This window comes from Falco naumanni, chromosome 13 (genome assembly GCF_017639655.2).
Source record: "Falco naumanni isolate bFalNau1 chromosome 13, bFalNau1.pat, whole genome shotgun sequence".
Classification (NCBI taxonomy): domain Eukaryota; kingdom Metazoa; phylum Chordata; class Aves; order Falconiformes; family Falconidae; genus Falco; species Falco naumanni.
This window is the reverse complement of record NC_054066.1, coordinates 10,507,780-10,530,018: the sequence shown is the minus strand read 5'-3', so window position 1 is coordinate 10,530,018 and position 22,239 is coordinate 10,507,780. Positions and strand designations below refer to the sequence as shown.

Below are 22,239 nucleotides of genomic sequence, written 5' to 3'. Positions count from 1 at the left end.
AGCCTTACGAAGGAAAAAGTCACCATTTGAGATAAAGAAATCATATTATCATAGGTATAGAGAGAGAATTTCTCTGCAAGTTAAACAAGAGCCATGTTCCACTTTTAAAGGCCTGATTATAAAAATGTAATTTTAGATTGATTCTAATGTAATGTACTCTTCACATTCTTCTAAAATTTCTTCCACCCTTCAAATGATTAAGGTAAGTGCTAAATCAGATTACAAGAACAGTGTTTAAATAATTAAAATTTGTTACCACCTTCAAGATAAACATGTCAATGAAAAGGGTCATCCTTCTTGCACTGAGATAAAGATGGCAACATATTGCTCAGGTGGAAATACTAAAAATGGATTAGCAGGCACCTGAACAACTTCCACTATTATTTAGCGATAGCATCAATACCTAAAATCAGAGGACTGATAGGACCTTAGAAAAAAAAAAAAACCACCATGAAATGAGTGCTTTGGATAATGCTGAGCTCTTCCCTGCACAGCACAAGTTATTTTGGGGGCCTTCACACCTCTGCATGATGTTGTGGTTGGTCGAAGATGCGTTCAAGGCTGCTGCAACACACAGATGTGAACTTTCCAACAAGGGTGATTGTTCTTCTGCACAACTGTTACTTCACTGCCGGACTAACAGAAGAGATACATGTATGTGAGATAGCTAAGATGACCCAATTAAGCAATGGGGTGGCTAACTCTTATGCTAAACTCAGTTTCTCCACCTGTCTTCCTTCTGGCTGTAACCCACCTAGAGTTAACATTATAAGCACTTAACAAACCTCTAAATTAGTTCTCAGTGTAAGTTCAAAGACTAATTTTTAGCAAAACTTCATTTTGTACATTATGCATGGAAACAGAAAATTTGCACTAAAAAAATAGTAATTGTCTCCACCTTGGACAGTCACAGAACAGACCTCAGACATGAAGGGAGGAGCTACAGATGAATTTCTGTATAGCAGATGCCCTCACTGGGTCATAAATCTGCACAAAGAAAAGGCTCAGACTGCAAATTCAGCTTTTAGTAATAAAGTTACAACTAGCGATACACCTATGCTGCCGTGTTTTGGCTGTAAGCTCACAGTGTAAAATAAAGCTACTTGATGTGAGAATTGTGATCACTTGGTAGGAGAGTGATTTTATTTTTTCTTCAGCATGGTGTGCCAGACTGAACAGTTTCTAAGGGCGAGTCAGTGCTTTTCTGGCTTTCAAATTAAAATGTGCATTAGTAGCAACTCTAGATGAAGAGAAGGCAAGAGGCTGGTGGTCCAGGGCTGCTATAAGCATAAGGCCAGCATCAGGAAGCACAAAGGCAGTAATTACAGAAGTTAATCTAGAGCAATCTGCAGTAATGGATACAGTAAGAGTTGTTTTTCTTCTTTCTTGAAAGAAGAAATGCCACTTCCTCAAAAACAGTTTGCGGAGAAATTTTGGTTTTTGAAAACAGCACTAAATTTGTTGAAAAGTACTCTTGTAACATTTCAAAAACGAAAACTCTGTTTCAGTACAAAATTAATTTTTACCTCCGTTTTGTAAACTTTTTACAAGAGTCAAAACTAAATATTTTCAAATGACTTGATCTTAACAGTCACAGAATGGAAAAAAAATATTAACATAAGAGGTTGTCTTCATTTGGCAAAGGAATTACTTTGGAGGAGAAATAAGATTTAAATTATATTGAAATGTGGAAGCCATATTCTTCATATTAACAAATGGCAATCTTTCCCTTTACATCTTATCTTTGTTTTGTCTGCATTTTGACTATACTGTAATTTTGGAAAGGCTTGGTTCATATTGCACAGTCATGTTGCAATCATTGTTTATTGTGTTGCTGTTATGTAACATCTTCTCTAGGTGTGTATACCTAATTCTGATCAGGACATTTAAAAAAGACTTATATGAGCATGCATAGTCCCAACGGGAAGTGGTTGTAACAAACTCAAGAGACAAAAACAGTGAAACTACTCTTACAGTTGCTTCTGTGCCCTGAGGGCACATGCTACATAAAGGCACCTGCAGGAAAACAGTGATGATAGAGGTAAGTGGAGCTGGATGCAAAACGTGCATCACAAGATGCCCTGCTATTTAGAGGACAGTTTAAGAGTCACCTAAAAGCAATTCTCTTCCGGGCTATGCCACGTACTTCCTCCGGGGGATCTTGAGCAAGGCATGTCTTGATCTAGATTTGTTTCATCCACTACATTTTCAGTTAGTCTCCTGGTGACTGGGACCTAGATTGTTTCCTGGCTGACCAGCCTAACTTTCAGAGGCACTATGCTGCTCCTAACGCATGGAATTTGACATTTTCAAAACATTCTTCCCCTTTACAGCAACTGCCTTTTCCCGAATGACCTGCATTTAAGCCTGGGCTCTTATAAGCGCTGCCTCAGGTGGTACCCTCATTTCTCAGGCATGCATTGCGACTAAAACACAAACCATAAATAAATAAAAATGTCTTGCATCATGCCATTCTGCCGCGGAGGGCTACGCCTACCGGTGATATGATTCAGAAGGGCAGAATTGACATCCGGGAGACTTCAAAGGGTAACAAATAGGAAAAGGCACAAACTGCCTTTCCTTTTTTTAGCTGTGCACAGCAAGGTTAATAACAGGTAGCCAGAACACGGGGTAGTCTGGGGGCCGGCCTGGGGCGATGCCCCGTTTTCCACAGGCCGCATGCTGCTAGGCCCACTCACGCTTCCCCCCCGTGGGGGCTGAAACCCGCGCTTTAACCCTAATGAAGCATCTGCCACAAGCCCAAGGAGTGGGATACCCACGGGGGGGCGGGACAGGACGACACCTGCCAAAAAGTCCCCACACGAAGGCAGCCGTGCCCGCACCAGGCGCCCGGCAGGCAGACCCGCCGCCCCCTGCCCCACCGCCGCCCCTGTCAGGTGGCACCGCCCGCCCGACTTCGCCACGCCCACCTCCCCGCGGCGTCGCCCTCCGCCAATGAGCGCCGCCCTCTCCTCCCGCGCGCCTTCCCCGCCCTCCCCGCCGGTGACCGTTCGGAGCCGCCCGTCGGAGAGGAGCCGACCGATTGTCTCGCGAGAGCAGCGGCAGCCTCGCGAGAGCGGCGAGCCCCCCCCTCCCCGCCCTCCCCCGCAGCGGCGCTCCGCCCCGCGGCCCTCCCGCCGCCCCCGCCCGCCGCCGCGGCCGGATCTGTCTCTCGCTGGCTGCTGGCTGGGCGGTGGGAAGGGAAAGGAGAGGAAGGGGGGGGGGGGCGCTCGGCCCTGCGCACTGAGCGATGTTTGTCCGCCATCGCGGCGGAGGAGGAGGGTGAAGGAAGCGCTGCCGCCGGAGCGAGGGGCCTGCGCCGCCGCCTCGCCCCTCGCCGCCGCCTCCCCCGCCGCTCCCCCTCCCCCCCTTTGGCCCGGCTCGGCCCGGCCCTCCCGCCTTCCGCGCAGCCCCGGGGGCCGCAGCCCGGAGTGAAGGTCGCCAGCGGCCTCCCCCGCCCGGCGCCCGGCCCCCGGCCCCGCTCCCGGGGTCTGCCGCCCCGCCGCGCGTTCCCCGGCGCCCCTCCGGACGGGAGGCGCCGCCGCCGCCGGGCCCGAAGATGTCGAACCTGAGCAAGGGGACGGGCAGCCGGAAGGACACCAAGATGCGGATCCGAGCCTTCCCCGTGAGTACCGGGCCTAGGCCGGGCCGAGCGGCCGCGGCAGGCCCCGGCCTCCTCCTGCCCGCAGGCCCCGCGGCCTCGCCGCCCTGTCAGCCGCGCCGTGTGCCCGGGCCCGCGGGGCGACCGGGCGGGCCGGCCCCGGGCAGAGGCGGCCTGGCAGGGGGCGGCGGGTGCGAGCGGTGCGGGGGGGCTGTCAGCCGGCCGGCGGCCCCGGGCACCCCCGTGCGAATGGCAGGGCGCGAAGGGGTGTGTGTGTGTCTACGGCGTTGGGGGGGGCACACGGGGACGTGCGGGAGCCGCATCCCGGGGGAGCGGTGCTACCTGCCGTGCGGCGAGTGGGAGGTGGAGGAACTGGTCCCCGCGATTATCGTCTCCCTCATCAGTCAAGCAAATCAATTATGAAAATCCACGTACGGCATTAGGAGGAGGGGGGGCTGGTTTCTTTGTTTTCAAGGAAAAGGCCTCAAAGAAGGAGTCGGAGGTTATACGCCTACATCAAAACAAAATTAGCTAAGCCTTGTGTGTGTGGGGGGCGGTATTTATTTATGTCTTCTGGAGAGTTTCCTCTTGGTGAATGTATTTCACTCCCTGCTCCGTGAAAGAGGCTATAAGTCGTATGATTGTAAGATTTAGGTGGCATAATGCCAGCTGTTGAGAAGATGTTACTATAAGCATGTTGGCATAGGTAACTTTCGTGCGTGTTTGGTAGAACCATGAGCATGCCATCCCTTTGACTTACAGAAGGGAATGAGCCAGATTATTAATTTAAACTGCTGTAAAGCTTGTTGTGTTTTGACAGTTGGTTCAATTAAAGCTTACAGCAGAATAACAACTACAGTACTATTAATGATGTTGAGGAAGGGGAAAGAAATAGAAAAGCTTCAGCCTGCCAGAGGATGGCCAGGAAATGTGTATGTGTTCATTGGTGTGTACGTTAAAAAGCAAGATACCTAGTTGAGTCACTGGCATTTAAGGTTTAGTGTTAACTTTTTGATGCTACATCTGATCCCAGTAGCCAGTAGTGTAGAACTAATGTGCCTTGCCTTTACGAGAAACTGGACATACCTGTTTATCTTATTTCACTGGCAAGGGATATATCAATATATATGCTTCATCAAAACTCTCGCTGGTGAAATTAGAGAATTCTTTATATTCTCGAAAGCTGACTTAATCATAGCAAAAGCTGACTTAATCGTAGCAATCTGATTTATGCTGTTTTCCTCTTTCTTTTAATCATTGACAGTTGCATTTAGTGGTAAAAGTCAAAAGAAGAAAGTGGGCTATGAAATTATGAATTTTAGCTGATGAAAGGTTTTTGATCTCCAAATTGTATTTATTTCTTTATACAACCTTTTTCAAGAATGTAAGTTTTGTTAGGACATCTTGGATTGTAGGAATAGAGAAAAAGACTTACTGCAGCATGGCCAGGGCTTTACTAATAAGTAATAGGAAAACTTGTACAAAAGTAAAACATTACATATACAGCATGTATGTTTTATAACAAACTACGTCAGAAATATAGCAGTCTTTTAATTTGGTAAACAGATTCATGTATTCCAACCATGAATATGTAGATATGGGTCAGTCAACAAAGGCAGACTTAACAATGGGGTAAACTTTACTTTTTTTTTTTTTTTTTTTTACTTTTTTCACCACCTTTGTAAATTAGCATATGAAGTCAGTTTGGGGGTTGAATTCTGCTCACACAGAGCCCTGCTCTTACATGAATATTGTCATCAGTTTTTTTTCTTCTGAAACTACTTTTGCTAGCATTGTCTTTCTCTTCAGTTGCTTAAGGAATGTCCAGGTTAAAAGTTTTAAAAAATCTAAAAATTACCTTCTGGTTAAACCGCAGCACTCCCTAAAATAATTGAATAATAGCCATCAAGGCCTACAGATCTTATATGTTTGATGACATCTGTTGGCAGCAATTTTTCAGGTGTTCCCTTGAACATACTTTCTTTTCTAAGACAATTTGTTGACAATCCTGTTGATAAAGTGTTTATAGAAAAGAAGCATGTACTTGGTTGAGAGATTTGGAGGGTTTTCTCAGTCATAATTGCAGAAGGCAATAGCTGTAGTTTGTACAAAAATCTTAACGCAAAATTTGTGGAGGCCTAAGTGGTTGTATAGCTTTGGTCCTGCAAATAGAGCCAGTGACTGCCAGTGGGATTATTCATGTCAATGAGGTTGCATTTGTGTGTGGGATAGAGTCTATATTTAGAAAATGTACTGTTCGTACTTCAGCTACTGATCTTCGCTCTTTTATCTCAAATTTGGTGGTTCTGCTTTTCAGTTCTGAATTAAAAGTGCTTCCAGAGGTGACTTTGTAGGCTGCTTCAATTTGTCGTCTTATTGATTGTCTTTCCTTAGCAGGTCTACCTGGCTTAGATAAGTTGGCTTCTTGCATGGATGTAGCAATTTACTATTATATTAAACTAGAAATAGCCAAATCGGAGAGGTAAGGTTCCTGTAACGTCACAATATTATGGTAACCCATCCATGTAGGTTCTGTCTCTTTAATATTTTCTATTTTTCATAATATTTTTGAAATTTCTGTTGTTGTATTTTACAGTAGGTAAAGGAAAGGAGAAATAGTAATTTGCAAAATACTACTACTACTTCAAAGCTTCTTCTTTTTCTTCCTTACTAGAATTTAAGTAGAAATTGACCAAAACATTTGAAAACTACCAGTGTTGTACCAAGAGATATTAATGTTTTGGAATTATTTTTATTCTAGATCCCTTCTTTATTATTTTTTTGTAATTGGCAGCAGATTATCTGTCATCCCAAGTGTCCATTCATACTTGCTAGCTCCTGGTATGTGCCTTGATGTGTTTTTTCTTACTTCAAGGGCGATGACTTTGAGTACAAGGCATACTGTTTTGCTGAAGTGGGTTGTAGACTAAGCAAAAGTAGTTGAGGAAAGTAATTTTCTGTACATTTAATCCATTCTTCTGTTCACAGTAGAGAAAAAAATGCATTTCTTTTCCCAATTTGAAAATTTAGCTTACTAAAAAAAAGTTTCCTGTGTTCTCTTGTTGGGCTTGAATTGAAGATGGTGATAATCATTGTATCAGAAGTAGTCCAGATGAGGATGCATTCTTTTTTGAGACTTCAGAGTTGGGCGGGCGTTTTTTCAAATCTAGAAAGAATAATGGAAATTTTTAGTGAAAGTTTATTGTATATTCAGTAGAGAAACTGATGAGCTTAAGCTTGTGGAGTTAAGTAGCCTTACTTACAGCTGTAGAAGACTTCCATTGTGCTACTTTCAATAACCGCTTATGGTACTTTTAATGCCTTCCTATTACATAGTTGCTCTGTATTTATGTAAGGTCTATCTAGATAGCATTTTGAGTTATTATTTGAGTGTTAGAGTAGTTAAAGCAAGAAGTGAAATAGTGTAAGAGGGCTTTTGAGTGAGCGTAGGTTTGTTTTTCTTAAGCAGTCTTTAAAATTTCTTGTTTCAAATTCATACACAACACAATAAATAGGAATATGTTGTATTTGGACACTAAAAAACCCAAAATAATTTCTGAAATCTCAAGTAATTGTCAGTGATTTCTGTTGGATATAGTTTATAAGTTTTTAAATCATTTGGAGGAGTGCAGTAGTATTTTTGCTGAATACACGGTATGTGTGTTATGCAAAAATGCAAGGATGATACTTCTACAAGACATGAATTAATTGCACTTGTTTTGGAGAAGGATTGTGGTGGTTTTCTTCCTTACCCTGGTTTGAAGTACTTTCAGGGTCTCAGACTGGCTCTCATTGCTTAACTCTCAGTGAGCCCATTACTGCTGGCTAAAGGAATACTTTAAAAGCTCTCAAACAAGCTTGCAGCAAATCTAATTTTAAAATTTAGTTGATTTGTGAAAAGTGGTGCCAAAGAATGCTAGATTTGTACTTCAAACTTTTGGAGAGATGTGATGTTTGTAACAGCAATCTAGCATGTATAAATCATGTTTCCTGAAAATGTATGTGAACTGTTCTATGTGACTTTAGTTAGCGGAAAATAGTAGCCCTAAATGTGTTTTGATGAAAAAGTGGTACCAAGTAAAAAATGCACATTTCTTACAGAAATAAATAGTATTTGAGAACTAATTTTCAAAATTCGTACAAGTCATGTTAAGCTGTGTTGAATGAACATTTTTGCAAGAATTCATCCTTCTCTCGTTGCAATATGTCAGTTGTCACCATAAAATTGGTTGGTGAGATCTTTCTGGAAACCAGCATGACCCGATGTAGGTTATTGGATTTGATCTTCATAGTTGGGTATTTGGGTGGTTTTTTGAGTGCTTGTAATCATTTTCATTTCCTGCAGAGATACCTTTCCTCTTCAGAGCATATGCCAGAATCGCCAGTTCTCAGAACTATTCCAGTGGATCAGTATTATATAGTTACATTATGAATTCTGGAAAGCGTTTAGAGAGATCCTACACATGCACTTGTAATAGAATGAATCTTTCAAGTGCGTGTATGTGTGTGTATATATATATATATATATATATATGAAAAAGCTTCACTGAATCATATTATTGGCAATACTTGTGCCCCAGAAAATTATCATTTCATCCAGCCTTATGCAAAAAGGCAGACAGCGTTTTACTTCTTTCAACCCCATTTATCACTTGATGATACTTCTTCCTCAAATAAACTTCTGTAAACCTGAAGTAAATGGCTTCAGCTCTTCCATAAGAAAGTATTAAGACTTCTATTTTCATTGCCACTGCTCCTTTCTCCTGAGCTGTAACAGCCACTTGTTTTAGGCTTTATGTAGGCAGAAGGCTTTTTTTTTTTTTTTTTTTCCTCAGAATGCTGGCTGCTTCTGTGGTCTGTTTTGAATCTTGGGGAACTGATGATGCAAGTTGAGATGAGGTTTGTTAAATTTATACTTCAACCTGTAATGTGTAGATCTATCAATTCAAGTAGTTGATGTAAATTTTGTGTCTTACCTGAGCATCTTACAACAGATAGACCCTAGAAAACACATTTAATTGTATTTAAATATTTCAGCATTCAGGTTCTGTAGGCAATATATGTATTTCTGTTTTGGCTTATAACCCTTGGAGTATGTATGCTGTATTAGTGAGTGACTGGAGAGGCATGGTGGGTGGGATGAGGATAGAATTGTAGGCTTTTTCATCTCTGATTAAAATCATGTAAACCCACTGAGTGCTGCAGGACCACCTGGTTAACTGAAGTTTTTACATGTTTGTCTTTGTAAATCTTGATACTTTTATAAAAGTAGGTTTGAAAATATAAAGCAATCTTGGCTATTAACCCATATAGTATATACAGCAGCAATAATGTTCACAACTAAAATTTTAGTAGGTTTAAAACCTAGAAATAAACCAAACCAAAGAACTAAACCACTGCTTATCTTATTCAAAGGAAGGAGTTGTTTTGGTGTCAGTTACAGAAAAATACAGAAATACTGGCTGTTTACTGGACAGTTAATCTTATGAAGGCCTTCCAGTTTTCACAGATTTATTTTTTTTTTAAATGAAATATTATGAGCAGACTGAATGCCCTAATACTACATTTAGAATTTTTAAGAGATGATAACACTAATTCCAGGATAGACTTTGAGTAGTTGTAGGTGTTTTTTTGTTTGGTTGGGTTTTTATAACACAGTGTACATACTATGTTTTAGTTGTGGTCTAACCTAATCTCATTAGAATTTCTGAGTTATGTAGATGTTCAGGCTTCAGTTGCAAATTTTCTTGGTTTTCCGTGTTAGTTGGGTCCTCAGTTCTGAGCAGTCATTTTTCCAGTTAGAATTGAGTAGGTGTCTCTGCATGGAATTGGAAAGTGTACTGCTGTTTGCAGTACCTGTATTTGAAATTTGCTTGATTTTTGTGCAAGAGTATAAAGTAACAGCACTAGGATTCTGTTAATATTTTTATACTGGCTAATTCAGTTTGAGTTTTTCCATGTGGCTGGGTATGTTTCTTCACCCCCTCATTCTTGTGTTGTATAGCAGTACATTATTAAACAGGATTTACTGTTTTTTCCTTGGTAGTGGTAGGTAAAGGGGCTTTATCAGGGTTGCTGTAAAACTGATCAAGAGTTTTTGGTGTTCTACATGAGGAGTTATAATAATAGTAACATAAAAAAATTGAAGTTTTTTCTAGAAAAATTATTACAACTTTTCAAGATGTTTCTTTTTTTAATTTCTTCTGGGCAGGTAAAAACGGCATAAGTGGCAACATTGCTCAGAATTTCAAATACATATTCTGAAGTCTTTGGCTTTGATCTGTGGGACAGGTAGTCTTAGTGCAGGTGCTTTTGAATTTTCATCACCATGACTGATCTGCAGTGTCTGGTAATCTCTGTATGTGGTGAAAACATTTTGTGGTATGACTGGGACAGATCTTGAGATAAATTTGGTCGAGTCCCTTCATAAAATGCACAGTGATTCTGTTACAGTCCAAAATATGTTCCTGACCTTCTGTGTATGATCACTGGATCTTTGATTTCTAGTGGGTACACATGAAAAACCAACTCTTGAGAAGCGGGGAGCTCATATTTCTCATCCTGAGTCGTTTTTTTGTGGAAACAAGTATGAAAGTATTGTAGTAGAAAACTAGCATGGCCAACCATACTTTTTATCATGGTTGTTTTATTTTTCTGAAGTTCAGTTAAAGCCAGTAGAATTTCTAAATCACAAATGGTTCTTTTGTGAAGGTGCAAGTACTGGCATATTGGCAGAATACTGTTAGATGACATAAAAGAACTTCTACATCTGCATTTTTAACATGTGCATTTTAGGGAAGGAAAAAAGTGTGTTTAATACCAGAGTACAACAAGGAGGACAAAACTGTAATAAACATTTACATTTGGATGGTGCTTGCTGTGGAGTTGCTTAGGTTCTTCAATTAGTTGTGCATAAAATTAGTGTCTGAGGGCTGAAGCTGTCTTGCTTGTAATTTAAATAAGGTATAATAGTATGCAAAATGTATGCAGATACTTGCTTTATTTGTTTATGATTATGGATGAGGAGCATTTGTGGAAATGCCAATTTTTGGTTTACTACTAATGAGAATAAACATAAATGAAGACAATAATAATTTAGATTATACATATGAATGTTATAAAACTGGACTAGCTTATATCATCAAAAATTCGTAATGTTCATTTCTTCTACTACCTGTGGTCTGAGAGTACAGACTGTGCATGTCTGTTCCTTACTTTTTGCATGTGAAGAATCTTTATTGAAATAAATACTTTCTCTTTACTTTCACGCTACTTTTGGTTTTAAAATGTTGGTAGCATCTGAGTGGATCTTTTTTTTTTGTTATAGGTGTGGATATAATCTTCCTGTGTAGCTCTGGATTTATTTTTTTCTGTTGCAGTCATTTTAGTGATAGTCTTGTTCTTCCAGGCCCTGCTGATTTGTGCATCTGATCATGGTGTATTCACTGTATGGTGCAAAAATCCCCCAGAGAAAGGTTCTTGTCAGCATACAGTGGTATTGATTATTTGTGAATGTGTAAGTGATTTATTAAGTGTATCTTCCATCCCCTCCATGAGGTAAGCTGAGAAAAAAAGATTATCCTTTATTGGCCTCTGTCTACCATAAAATTTAATCTTTTATTTACAAATTCTCAATTTGATATGCTGTTATTATGGAGGAGGAGTTGTCATAAAGCCCCCAAAACCTCTGAAGACCCTTCTGCGCCACCCCCACTCCCCCTTTATTCCTTCATCCCCCTGTAAATTGTTCATTGTGTTCCTTGTTTTGAAATAGCTTCAGGAAATGTGTCTACAGTCTAGATAATCTGATAAGTATTTCATAGAATTTCTCTTTAAATAGTGTTGATTTTTGAACATTTGTAAAATATTGACCTACTTGCAGGTTAATTGAAGGAAAAAAAAACAACAAACCCAAAACCAAACCAGAAATAATTCTTGCGGGATTTGCACTGAAGTTGAGTGGGCAAAGAATGGGTCATCTGTGGTTCAGGGAAGCTTTCTGAATCCAGACATTGGGGTGGGGAAGTTAATGAGCTAAAGGATTTTTTTCACTTGGAGAGATGATACTAGTGAGGAGACTCCGCGCCTTCCACAGAAGGTACAGATGTGCAGTACAGCATTGCTCTTCCCCTTGACAGTTCTTAACTGAGATTGAGGCACATATTATTCCGGCATTATAATGTTAATACTATATAAGTCATCACTAGAAAAGATCTGCCAAAAACCCCCATGAATTTGCCTCCTATTAAATTAATGCTATTTCTTTCTACTTTGTAGCATTAGGATGATAGTCTTAAAAGTAATGGAAATACCATAACATACCGCATCGAAAAAGTTTTAAACAGTTTTGAGTCAGGTAAAAAATAAATAAATAAAAAATCTGTTGGCTTATAGTTAGGAATGATAGCAGTAGCAGGCTGGGATGTAGTATTGCGGCTTCTGCAGACAGTGACCTATCATCTGTTACGGCAGTTTCAAGACAACCTACTGCACGTTACCTGGAATGTTGCAGTCCCACACTTGGGTTTCAAAAGGAGTTTGAGAGCCAGGGACCAAAATCCCGCTGAAATTTGAGAGTTCCAGCAACTTTTAATCTTTGCTAGTAAATCTTGTGAGGTTATAAGCAAACAAACAACTTCCCTTTCTGCTGTTCAGTCTTTAATAAATTGGAAGTAATTCCAGTGGAAGGGGAATGAGCCACCTTCGTTCTACTGCAGCGTGAGAACCTGCACGTGGCCAGTTATCCCAAGTGAGCTGCTTTGAGGAAATCTGCAGTCGAACTTACTTTGTTGCAGTTTGCTCATAGTCACATAGTCCTCAAGTTTTGAAAAAACATGACCTTGGCTGTCCTAAGATTTTGTTGCACTGGAATGCTAAATGACTTTAGCTAAATGCTAAAGGATCTGGCCCTTGTTTGTAAATGGGAAAGGCGTGCCCAGTAGTTTATAAAAAAATGTTGTGCCACTGTTTCCACTGTCTGCTGCTTCACCTTTGACAAGAGCCTGTTTGACAGCTACAGGGACACATCTGAGTTCTTGAAGTGCAGAAATGTCTGTCTCTCCCTGTGCCACCTAGACCACCAGGATCCTGCTAATAGATGAGAGAAATGATTCACTCCCAGAAATTCAGCTCTTCTTCATTCCATTTCTGCTGTTCTAATTAGCTTCAAATATTTTAACACCAACTTTGGGATAGAAACCTGAAAGTGATTGTATTTCTTTCAGGAATTGATTTCGTGCTGCTACACAAGCCTTTCAGATTTCTTTTCCCCATAACTTTTACTTGAGGAAACTTGTTTTAGGATTGCTACTTCTGAAGTGAGTCAAGAGGACTCTGAACTTCTCATTAGTCTTCAAAATACCAATATTAATTTTTATTCTTTTGGGCATGAGAGAGGAAGTAGGTAGATTTTTGTGGTGTCAAGGGTTTGTATTTATTCCTCTGTTTCATTTAGAATGGATTTTTGAGTTAACTGATCCTGACCTGATACACTTCCCCCACTCCCCACCCCCAGCTGTTACTTGCACCCTTAAGCAATCAAGACAACTACTGAAACAAGCCAAAAACTTATCTCATGTCTGAAAATGCTTCTGATACCTTGCAAAGTTAAACGTGAAAGGTCAGACTTCTTAAATTGTAAACTTAAATCTAGACTTCAGCTCTTAACAGTTTCCAATTTAGTAAGAGAAGCTTCAGAAGTATAGATGGTTCTTCCTTACTATTGTTAAGTTGAAGTGTTCTTAGGAAATAAGTAGTTTCATTATAGGTGTTTTATAATCCTCCTCCATTTTCAGGCACTATAGTAATGAGCGCTGTAGAAATGTCATTGAATGTTTCTAAAAGAACCTTGCTTAATAATACAGGCAATGTCACTGTTTTGGCTGTACAAGCACTTCCATTCTATAGCAGTGACAACTATCTTTTGAACTAGAACTTCCTATATTTAGCCTCTTACCAATTCAGTTCTTCTAGAAGTTTAAACCAAATCAGTTAATTGTTATATTTTAAATAAAACTTTTTTAAAACAAGCTTCATAGCCTGATGGCAGGTGGGTAGAAGTTGTACCATGGTAGGGGGAGATTTACTCGTTTACAGGTAATGCCTTTTGGTATTTGAAAAGGCTTTTATTTATATTTGTCTGCAGATGCTGGGGTGTGGGGGGGTGCAGGGCAGGGGTGAAGGTAACTTAAAAACTTGGATTTCTGTAGTTTTAGTTAAGTACTATTCTGTTGTCCTTTTTGGGCAAAGCATGTATGTAATTCTAGGATAAAGTCCCTAGTGTAATTAGTAGCGTCTTTGAAAGTTTATGTTGAAAAGAAGTTAATTTTTGTCTGTTTTCTTTGTTTTTCTCCAGTATCCAGCCCTGCTGGAGGAAAACATCCTAAAGTCATTGCTCACTAAAGCCATGAGTATTTTCAAGGCGTTTGGGTCTTGTGGGAAATAACCAATAAGATAGATAAGTGTGTAAGAGGCAGAGATAAGCTTGTTATACATGATCTTAGATACAGTATTTACTGACTTCAGTTACCCTATTTTGTTACTTAACTTACTGATGTAGCCTTTATGCAGAACCTTAAAGATTGGTTTCTGTGAATGCATATATATCAGTAAGTGAATGAAAAATGAGGCTGGTGAACTATCATTCATTTTTCATTGCCTTACTCAGACAAGTAATATTCTGCTTTTATCTGTATTAATGAGAGTTTTGTTTTTATCTGTATTAATGAGAGTGACTGTTTGAAGGTGCAGTTTGTAAGCTGAGCATCATATATTGCAAATTGAACCCATATGTTCATTTATACACAGTATAACATAGTTTGTGGACTACACTTAACAGACCTGCAGGAGAGGAAAGAGATTGATAGGTCTTGTCCCCAGACTTAAACGTGTCAAGCAAGAGTCTGCATCTCTAATGGAAAAATTGAAAGCATGGCAAATTGGAGAGTCTCAGTGGTATTAGAGAGTAGTGAATACACATGGACCTTCTTTTTGAATGAAGTAGGTGCTCTTACATGCTATGCTTCCGCTAGTTACTGCTGCCTAAATATGTTGTCTTTGACAGGTTGGATATCTGTGAAACTGTTTTATGAAAGACTGTTGACCTTAGTCTTTATGTATATGAAGCATCTTATAGTTGCTCATTAGTAGTTACAAACACTTAATATGAGTTAGTGTTGGGAAGGTGTGTGAAGGTCTGTAAATGGAAGGATATCTGTGTTCACAGAATCAGCACTGTGTCAGTTTGTCTTTCAGTTTATATTTACTTGTCTGCCTCTCTGGATTGTCTCCATTGTTTTTGCATTTTTAAAGAAATTAAAAAGGTTTAGATTATTATTTGCCTTGTGTTTATTCAATACCTGATGGCTGCTCAGTTTTACACAGTTCTTAGTCACAGCTGAAATGAAATAGGTGTTTGGGAGAGTTCTCATTTTTTTTGTCCTTCAGGATATTATGTGCCACAGATTTTCAAGACTGAAGTTGAGGAGGGGCATTTGGGAAAAGTGAAGAAATTGTATTAAATAGAAGTTGAAATATAGAAAAACTGAGGTATGTTAGCAGTTCAGGATTAGTCTCATTCTTCTGAAATGGTTCCTAAAATATTGAAAGAGAAATGAGTCTCTGATCTTTCTTCAGATTTGTTCAGTCTTCTATACATGTCAAAACTGTTGCTGCAGTAGGACATTTTCTGTTAAAGACTTGTTTTAAACTGTTCATATAGAGTGTTAAATTGCTATTAGATGGTAAAGTTTCTGTCAGGTCTACCTATAATGCAGACAAATGTTACCTCTTGAGAAGAGGAGCAAATCTGTTTTTTCCGGGGCTTTAAGTTTACTAGGAAAGGAAGTTCTTGGAGGATATTATAGTTTGCTGTAAAGCTTATCAAAACTAACCAACCATACCCCTTGCTCTTCAAGCCCCTACCCCAAAGCAGCATGCACTTTGTGATGAGCTCAGCAGTGCTCTAAGACAATGCCCTGAAGGTAGACTAAATCTGTCAATCATAATGTAGGAGGTTCAACTCCCATCTTCTAAGGAGCAATTATGTTTTAATCTACTTACACCTCTTCTGTTCCATGCTGGCAGAATAGCTTTTTGTGGCTGCAGAACCCATTTAAGCAAAATGGAGAAGGAAAGGGTTTTGCCTAAAATCCTGCAGCTCTTGGGTGTTTCAACTGACAAAGAGGATTCCTTTTTTGATTTAATTGAGTGTTCTGCTTGCTTCTGCTGAGTAAAGCCTGACAGAGCTGGGAAGGAAAGGTGAATACTGCAATTCTTGCATTTCTACTACTGACTGTTTATTGTGATAGAGCCCTGCCTATTCTACAGAGGGTCAAGGCTTCTTTGAGGTCAGGCTAGAGTTGATTTTACTCTTGGCCTTTATGAGATTACTCTCCACACTGGTTACTCAGCTCATCTTCTGAGCCTGGAATGGAGCATGGTGCAGGCCATGAATATTCCTTGCAGGAGGAATCTCAAGAGGCTTAGTGTAGAGGTTGCCCACCCAAACAAGTGTGAGGCTTGGATGTCAAGGCATGAATGAAGAATAAAACACAAATATTAAAAATGGTGTCAGCATTTAATGTTGTGAATGATAACTGGCAGATGCCATAAGCAAACAAAGGCATAGATTTCCCCACCACCATACACACCCTCTGAGGGAGTATAATAAATAGTATAGTAGGCATTTCCTGACACTCCTAGGACATGTGGGGAATACTGGATCAACATCTTCAGTTGTTACAGGTCACCTAGGAGCAAAAGCCAAGTTACTAGGATCAGTTTTGATAGCGCATTGCTGTGACTTCCCTGTGACTCTTTCAGCAGATAGCCAAAGTTGAGTAAGCTGCAGAAGAACAGCAGTAGGTCAGGGTGCCCCTTACTTTCTTCATGCTCCTTCTCTTAGCTTACAGTCGTGTTTTTTGGTCTGTAACAATCAATCTATTCAGATAACGCTATTGAGGAATTTTGTGCCTGGTGGTTTTGGTAGTTTAGAGATCGGTTGCTTTTATTTGTGTGTTGTGGAGTTGTCTGCTTTGTGACATACTGATGTTTCTTCAGCAGTGAGGTGTAGCCAATGCATCTTCTTCCAGATATGCTTATCGCTATACAGTGATGAAAATCTCAAAATTCAGAAATGTGAAAATGGAGCTCTCCATTTGTCACTAACAAGAGTACATTTTATCAGCTCTGTAGTTGAAGGATCTGTAGTTCCATATATTAATAGGCCATTTTTCAAGAGATATTCTTGGTGCAAACACTAGATAATATATCTTTGTCACTGTAAATTCTTGTCTTTTAAATTAACAGTATTGGAAGGCCTTATAAAAATTCAAGTAGTGATTAATCTCTGAGGGAGGAAGTGTGCTGCTCTTGCTCTTTTCTGGAGAACCTCAGCCAAACTTCACCCAGAATGAAGGATCCGGGCTAAGGATGCTGAGTTATTCTGTAACAGGCTATTTAATACCACCTTGATGAATGCCCTTTCTTGAAATCAAAGTGAAGACTATTAGTTTTGACAGCCTTTCTTGCCTCTTGGACTGTGGGTCAGGACCCCTGTGGTGGCAGTTTTAGATGGCAGCAGTCAGCCCTTGCTCGTTTTATCTGCTGAGGGATAGGAAATGGTGGAGTGAGAACAGACTGCAATCACTAGATGCAGATGTTTACTCCCAGAGCTGCTGAGTAACTTTAATTGTCAGTGTCCACTCGTTTCCTTCAGGGCAGAGCGTAAACACTTGCATTTTGTAATTTCAGTCAGTTCTTGCTCCAGTGCTCTGGGGTATTAGGCCTAAAGGGTGTCATGGAAAGGAATGAGGCAGGTCATGGTTGCGTTTTTTGAAAAATTTGAGAAACATTGCCGAGCAGTAATAATTTCCAAATTGATCTCTTTCACCTGGTAGTGTGTAGAATAGTGATAAATGCTCTGCAGCTAGTCTGTAGAAAAATTGAATAGTAATGTTTGTGACTTTTTGAGGTAAAAATACCCTGCAAGTGTGTTTACAATATGTTAAAATTTCTGAGGATTAACAGTGGTCTGTTTTGGTTTGAGGTCTTTGTGAGAACTTTATAGAACTTGTCCAGAAACTCTTTGTGCAAAAAGGATGAGAAACTGTGTCTAGTCACCAGTCCTGTGAGTACTAGTTCATGTGCTTCCTGTTTCTGTTGGTTGGTACACCTCTGTGGATACTCCTACAGAGATTCTGTAGGACATCTATTACCTCTTCCTCACTTCTTTCTTACCATCTCTTATTCGAGAAGACTAAGTAGCTACTTCCGATAAAAGTAAGCTGGTGTAAACTGTCAAGAATTCAGGAGGTTCTTAAGCAGTTACAGAAGTAAACTTTTCCTACAATTCATGGTACTTCAGGCATGTTCATGTAAGTAAGAATAGCAAGTTCTGAGTGTTAAGGGCAAAATGACCAACTGACAAGAATATGAAATGAAGTTGCATACAAAGGAGACAGTTGTAAAGGGTAAGTTGTATAGAATGGAAATTACACCAAAAAGTATTTAATTTTGTGCAAAGTAATCTTGATTTCGAGCAGTAGGTCTGTTCGTTGTTCTGCATGAATCTGGGAGTTTTAGCGTTGTTCTTTGTAGTAGGTACAATCTGGGGAACAAATGTCTGGTTCCACTGGTGACAAGCAGCATTTTGTTGCTCACCTTTGTTATCCTGCAAAACATTTCAGTTGGAAGAGTGATACTGGCAGTTTTAATAGGTCACACTTGGTCAGGGAGCCCTGGTTTTCTGGCTTCCTTGGTATACAGGTGTAATGTGTATTACCAAGCACAGAATGATTGAGGTTGGAAGGCACCTCCAGAGCTCATCTTGTACAACCACCCTGCTCAAGCAGGGTCACCTAGAGCCAGTTGCTCAGGACCATATGCAGACAGCTTTTGAGCATCTCCAAGGATGGGGACTCTATAACGTCTCTGGGCGACCTGTGACAGTGCTTGGTCACCCTAACTGTTAAAAAAAATAAAAATCTTACTCCTCATGTTCAGAGGGATCTCCTGTGTTTCAGATTGTGCCCACTGTCACTGGTCCTGTCACTGGGCTCCACTGAAGCCTGGCTCCCTCTACTGTACACCCTTCCTCGAGGTATTTATATACACTGATTTGATCCCCCTGAGGCTTCTCTAAGCCAAAGAGGGGTGACTCTCTCCGTCTTTTGTCATGCAAGAGGTGCTCCAGTCAGTTATCTCGGTGGCCCTTCACTGCACTCTCCATTATGTCCATGTCTCTCTTGTACTGGGGAGCCCAGAGCACGCGTCTCACCAGTGCTGAGTAGAGCTCTTGACCTGCTGGCTACACTCCTCGGAAGGCAGCCCAGGATACCATTAACCTTCTTCGCCTCAAGGGCCCGTTCAACTTGATGTCCAAGGAGAGTCCCAGGTTCTTTTCTACCAGGCAACTGGCCGGGTAGTTGGCCCCAGCATGTGTTAATGCAGGGGGTTGTTCCTCTCCAGGATGTTGCCGTTCCCTTTGAACTACATGACTAGAGGGGAGAGAATGATACTTTGTATGATGTTATGTGTTAATACCAAAACTACTTAAGTTTAGCTGTTTGCCCCTTTTGATTTAAGGAAGGCTGATAAAGTTATTCAGAAGAGGTGGTGTCTGCAGTGTAAGCCTGGGGGGGAGGAGAGACTGAGAAGTGTATTTAGGACTGTGCCTAGGGTGTCATGCTCTTCAGGTGGTAACAGCAATAGATTGCTGACAGTGATTGTTTACTCAGTCTTGGAGCTTTTAAGAGGTTAGACAAACATTGTTAAAGAAAGTGCCTGCAAGTGCCTGATCCTGCACTGTGGCAGTACTGTGGAATAAAGGACCTTTTGAGTCCTTCGCAGACTTCGGTGAAACAATTGCACTTTAATGTACACTGATACTTTAGTCTTATTTCCTCAAGATGTACTTGTGCTACACTTCGAGTTCAGATGTTTTGTGTTCAAGCTGCATATTTGAATCATTAGCATTTGGGCAGCGGTTTCTGGAATTTTTCCAACTAGCAGATTCTTACAAACAGCTATCTCTTCTGCCAATAACAGACTTGATCTCTCTCCCATTCCCCAAGAAAGGTAATGTTCAGATAAACTGGAGTAGGTTAACACATTTCCTCTCTTTGGTCACTTGCTTGGTATTATCTTGGTGAGTCTGTGTGTAAACACTGCTGAAATTATTTTTTTATTATTATTATTATTGCTTCTGAAAGCTTTTCTAAACCCGGGTGGTTGGGGTTTTGTTTTGTTTTGGTTTTTTTCCAAAGCACCAGCAGAAGCAGTAATCTAGTTTCTGCTTATATCTGCAGGAATAGAAGGCATAAAGAAAGCAACTGTATTACAACTGGAGTTCACTTTTAAATTACAACCATTAGAAGAAATCTGCAAATGAGCATGGAAAAACATTTGGGCTTTGATTCTGTATTCATATTTGTGGAAGTGGATGCGTTTTAAATCTGCGTCCAAGCCTGACTTAAAGAAGGGAGATGAAAAGAGATGAACCTGTGAGTTAATTAATCCAAGGGTAGATGTAGTCATTGCATTTCTTCTGTAACTTTGAGGATAATCATGCAGGAAGACCTCTTCTGTTCAAAAGCTAAACAACTTTTCAGCAGTGGAAAGGAAATAATAAATTTTTGTTAAAGCTTTACTTTAGTTGCACTTACTGTCCAAGAGAGTGGCCATTATTTAGAGTATAAGGAGTCTTTGCTTTGTTAGAAAACACTGTTGCAAACACGGTAGCTATGCTAGATCTTTTTGGAAGATAGCACTCTTCTAACTTGATACCAGGTAACTTGAACAATCCTGTTCGCACAAACCCTCAGAAATCTAAGTCAGTAGCAGAATAGGAAACTGCACCGAGAAGCAGAGTCCTTCATGCTTAATCTTAAAAGGCAGTAAGTTTTTGTAGTACTATTTCTAATGTGTACTCCTTATAAAATTACCTTTTATGGATCTTCCTTGTGCTTCCAGAGCAGCTGGTGGTGAGTTGTTAAGTGGTGGAAAACTCTGTGTTGATGTTTGTATTCAGTGAGTTCGGAGCAAATAAGGTTACAAACATTCCTGGTTTCTTTTTATATATATATATATAGCATTTGGATTCAAGTATAAGAATTGCACAGTTCACTTTTAGCTTTTCCTTGAACAGTTCTGGATTACTAGAGGTACTGCTTATCTATAACATACAGAAATGTTTACCAGCTGACCAACCCAGAATGCTGTAATACCTCTTCAAACTGGCAGTGGGTGGTTTGCCTGTTTTGTGCAGATCATACTTTTTTTTTTTTTTAATACAGTGAGCAATTAAATTGCAGTTGAGATTAAAAATGTGGCATGTTGGCTGGGAGATTTTTGATTAGCAAGGGAAGAAAAAGGCCCTGGGAAGTGTTGGTTTGAATCTATGCTTTGTTTGAAAACAAAACCTTTTTTTTTTAAAAAAAAAGGAAAACTGAAAAGCTTTTACTTGGATTGCTGTCCGCAATTCTAAATGGTTGCCTTCATTATCAGTACTTGTAAAATCGCTTGTTCAAGAAGGCTTTAGAAAATAATTTCCCTGAAGAGGCACCAATGTAGCAAATGCAAATTAAAAGATAATAACTGACCTTTCGGTATTATACATAGTAGAATAACCAAGTGAGAGGGAAAATGTTCCACCATTTTTCTGTTACTTTGAGGTTTGGGGAGATAGGGAGCTAAGAATTTTTGAATGTGTTTGTGATTTTTTTTTTTATTTTTTTTTTTTTTTGTGTTAGATATACAGTGACATGAGTTTTGGGCACATACAGATTAGTAGGCTTATGGATCTGGTATCAGGAGAGTGGAAGAAGCAGTGACAGGATTATTTTTATCATTAAAATCTTTGTACTTAACCAAAATGCCACAAGATGAGGAGGATGGAGGAAGATGTGTCTTGTTTTGATTTTGTTCAGCAATTCAGTTCCTCCCAAGGCACTGAATGGCTTATCTTTATTATGAGGTGTACTTTTATAAATAATGCCTAGAAACTTGATATTTTGAAATTGCACGTAGAAATGTACTTTGAATGAAAAAAGTTCTGCTGATTCTTGTGTTTGTTTACAAATGCAGGCACATCTAGTCTTCCATGTCTTTCCTCTATTCACTTAGTGGTTTCTGGGTGGAAGGGGAGGAAGAAGAGAGATAGACGAGTGCTGGTCATGATTTTCCTCTATAATGTCATACCACTATTCTTCAGTCTTTACTACTTTCAGATCTTATTTTCAAAGATTCTTTGACAGTATTGGTAGACTCGGGGTTATTTTCTCTCTCCACAGTAATTCTGGGAGTAGTGGCTTTTTCCCTTTCTTCAGCCTTTTTCTTTAGATATCAAATACTAGATCAGTTGTATAAACTATATGAAACCAAACTTTAAACAATGCATTTTAAACCTGGTTCAATTAAAAAGTGGTGGGTTTTTTTTCAGTTGGGTGATAAAACTTCGCTAAGTCACAAACTTTAAGCAATACTGACATCTGGTATTTTGTTGCTGTACTCATTTGCCATCCCTGAATCTGCTTTATCTCCAAAGCATCATATTTTGAAGCACCTTTGCATTGATAAAGCACAATTGTAAACTGATTAAGCACTGGACAGTAGAGGACAAAAGTTGGTTTGCTATTGAG

General features: G+C 39.9%; 1 protein-coding gene and 1 long non-coding RNA gene across 3 annotated transcripts in view; one reads left to right on the top strand and one right to left on the bottom strand.

Annotated features, from left to right (window-relative positions):
• The first annotated feature begins 3,150 nt into the window (after window positions 1-3,150).
• The window catches only part of CUL3 (cullin 3), a 58,733-nt gene continuing 39,644 nt past the window's right edge, over window positions 3,151-22,239 (top strand). Inside the window, exon 1 of one of the 2 annotated variants that reach the window (XM_040612937.1) lies at window positions 3,151-3,625. In XM_040612937.1, the coding sequence (XP_040468871.1) occupies window positions 3,560-3,625 (66 nt within the window). In that variant the 5' untranslated portion in view covers window positions 3,151-3,559. Of the gene's footprint in view, window positions 3,626-20,070; window positions 20,104-22,239 lie in introns of those variants that run through there. The other variant, XM_040612938.1, reaches the window with a different exon arrangement.
• LOC121096657 lies at window positions 5,037-20,732 on the bottom strand. Its single transcript, XR_005830648.1, has 2 exons — window positions 20,545-20,732; window positions 5,037-6,767 (listed from the first exon to the last, which is right to left on the bottom strand). It is a non-coding gene; the product is annotated as an uncharacterized LOC121096657 (long non-coding RNA).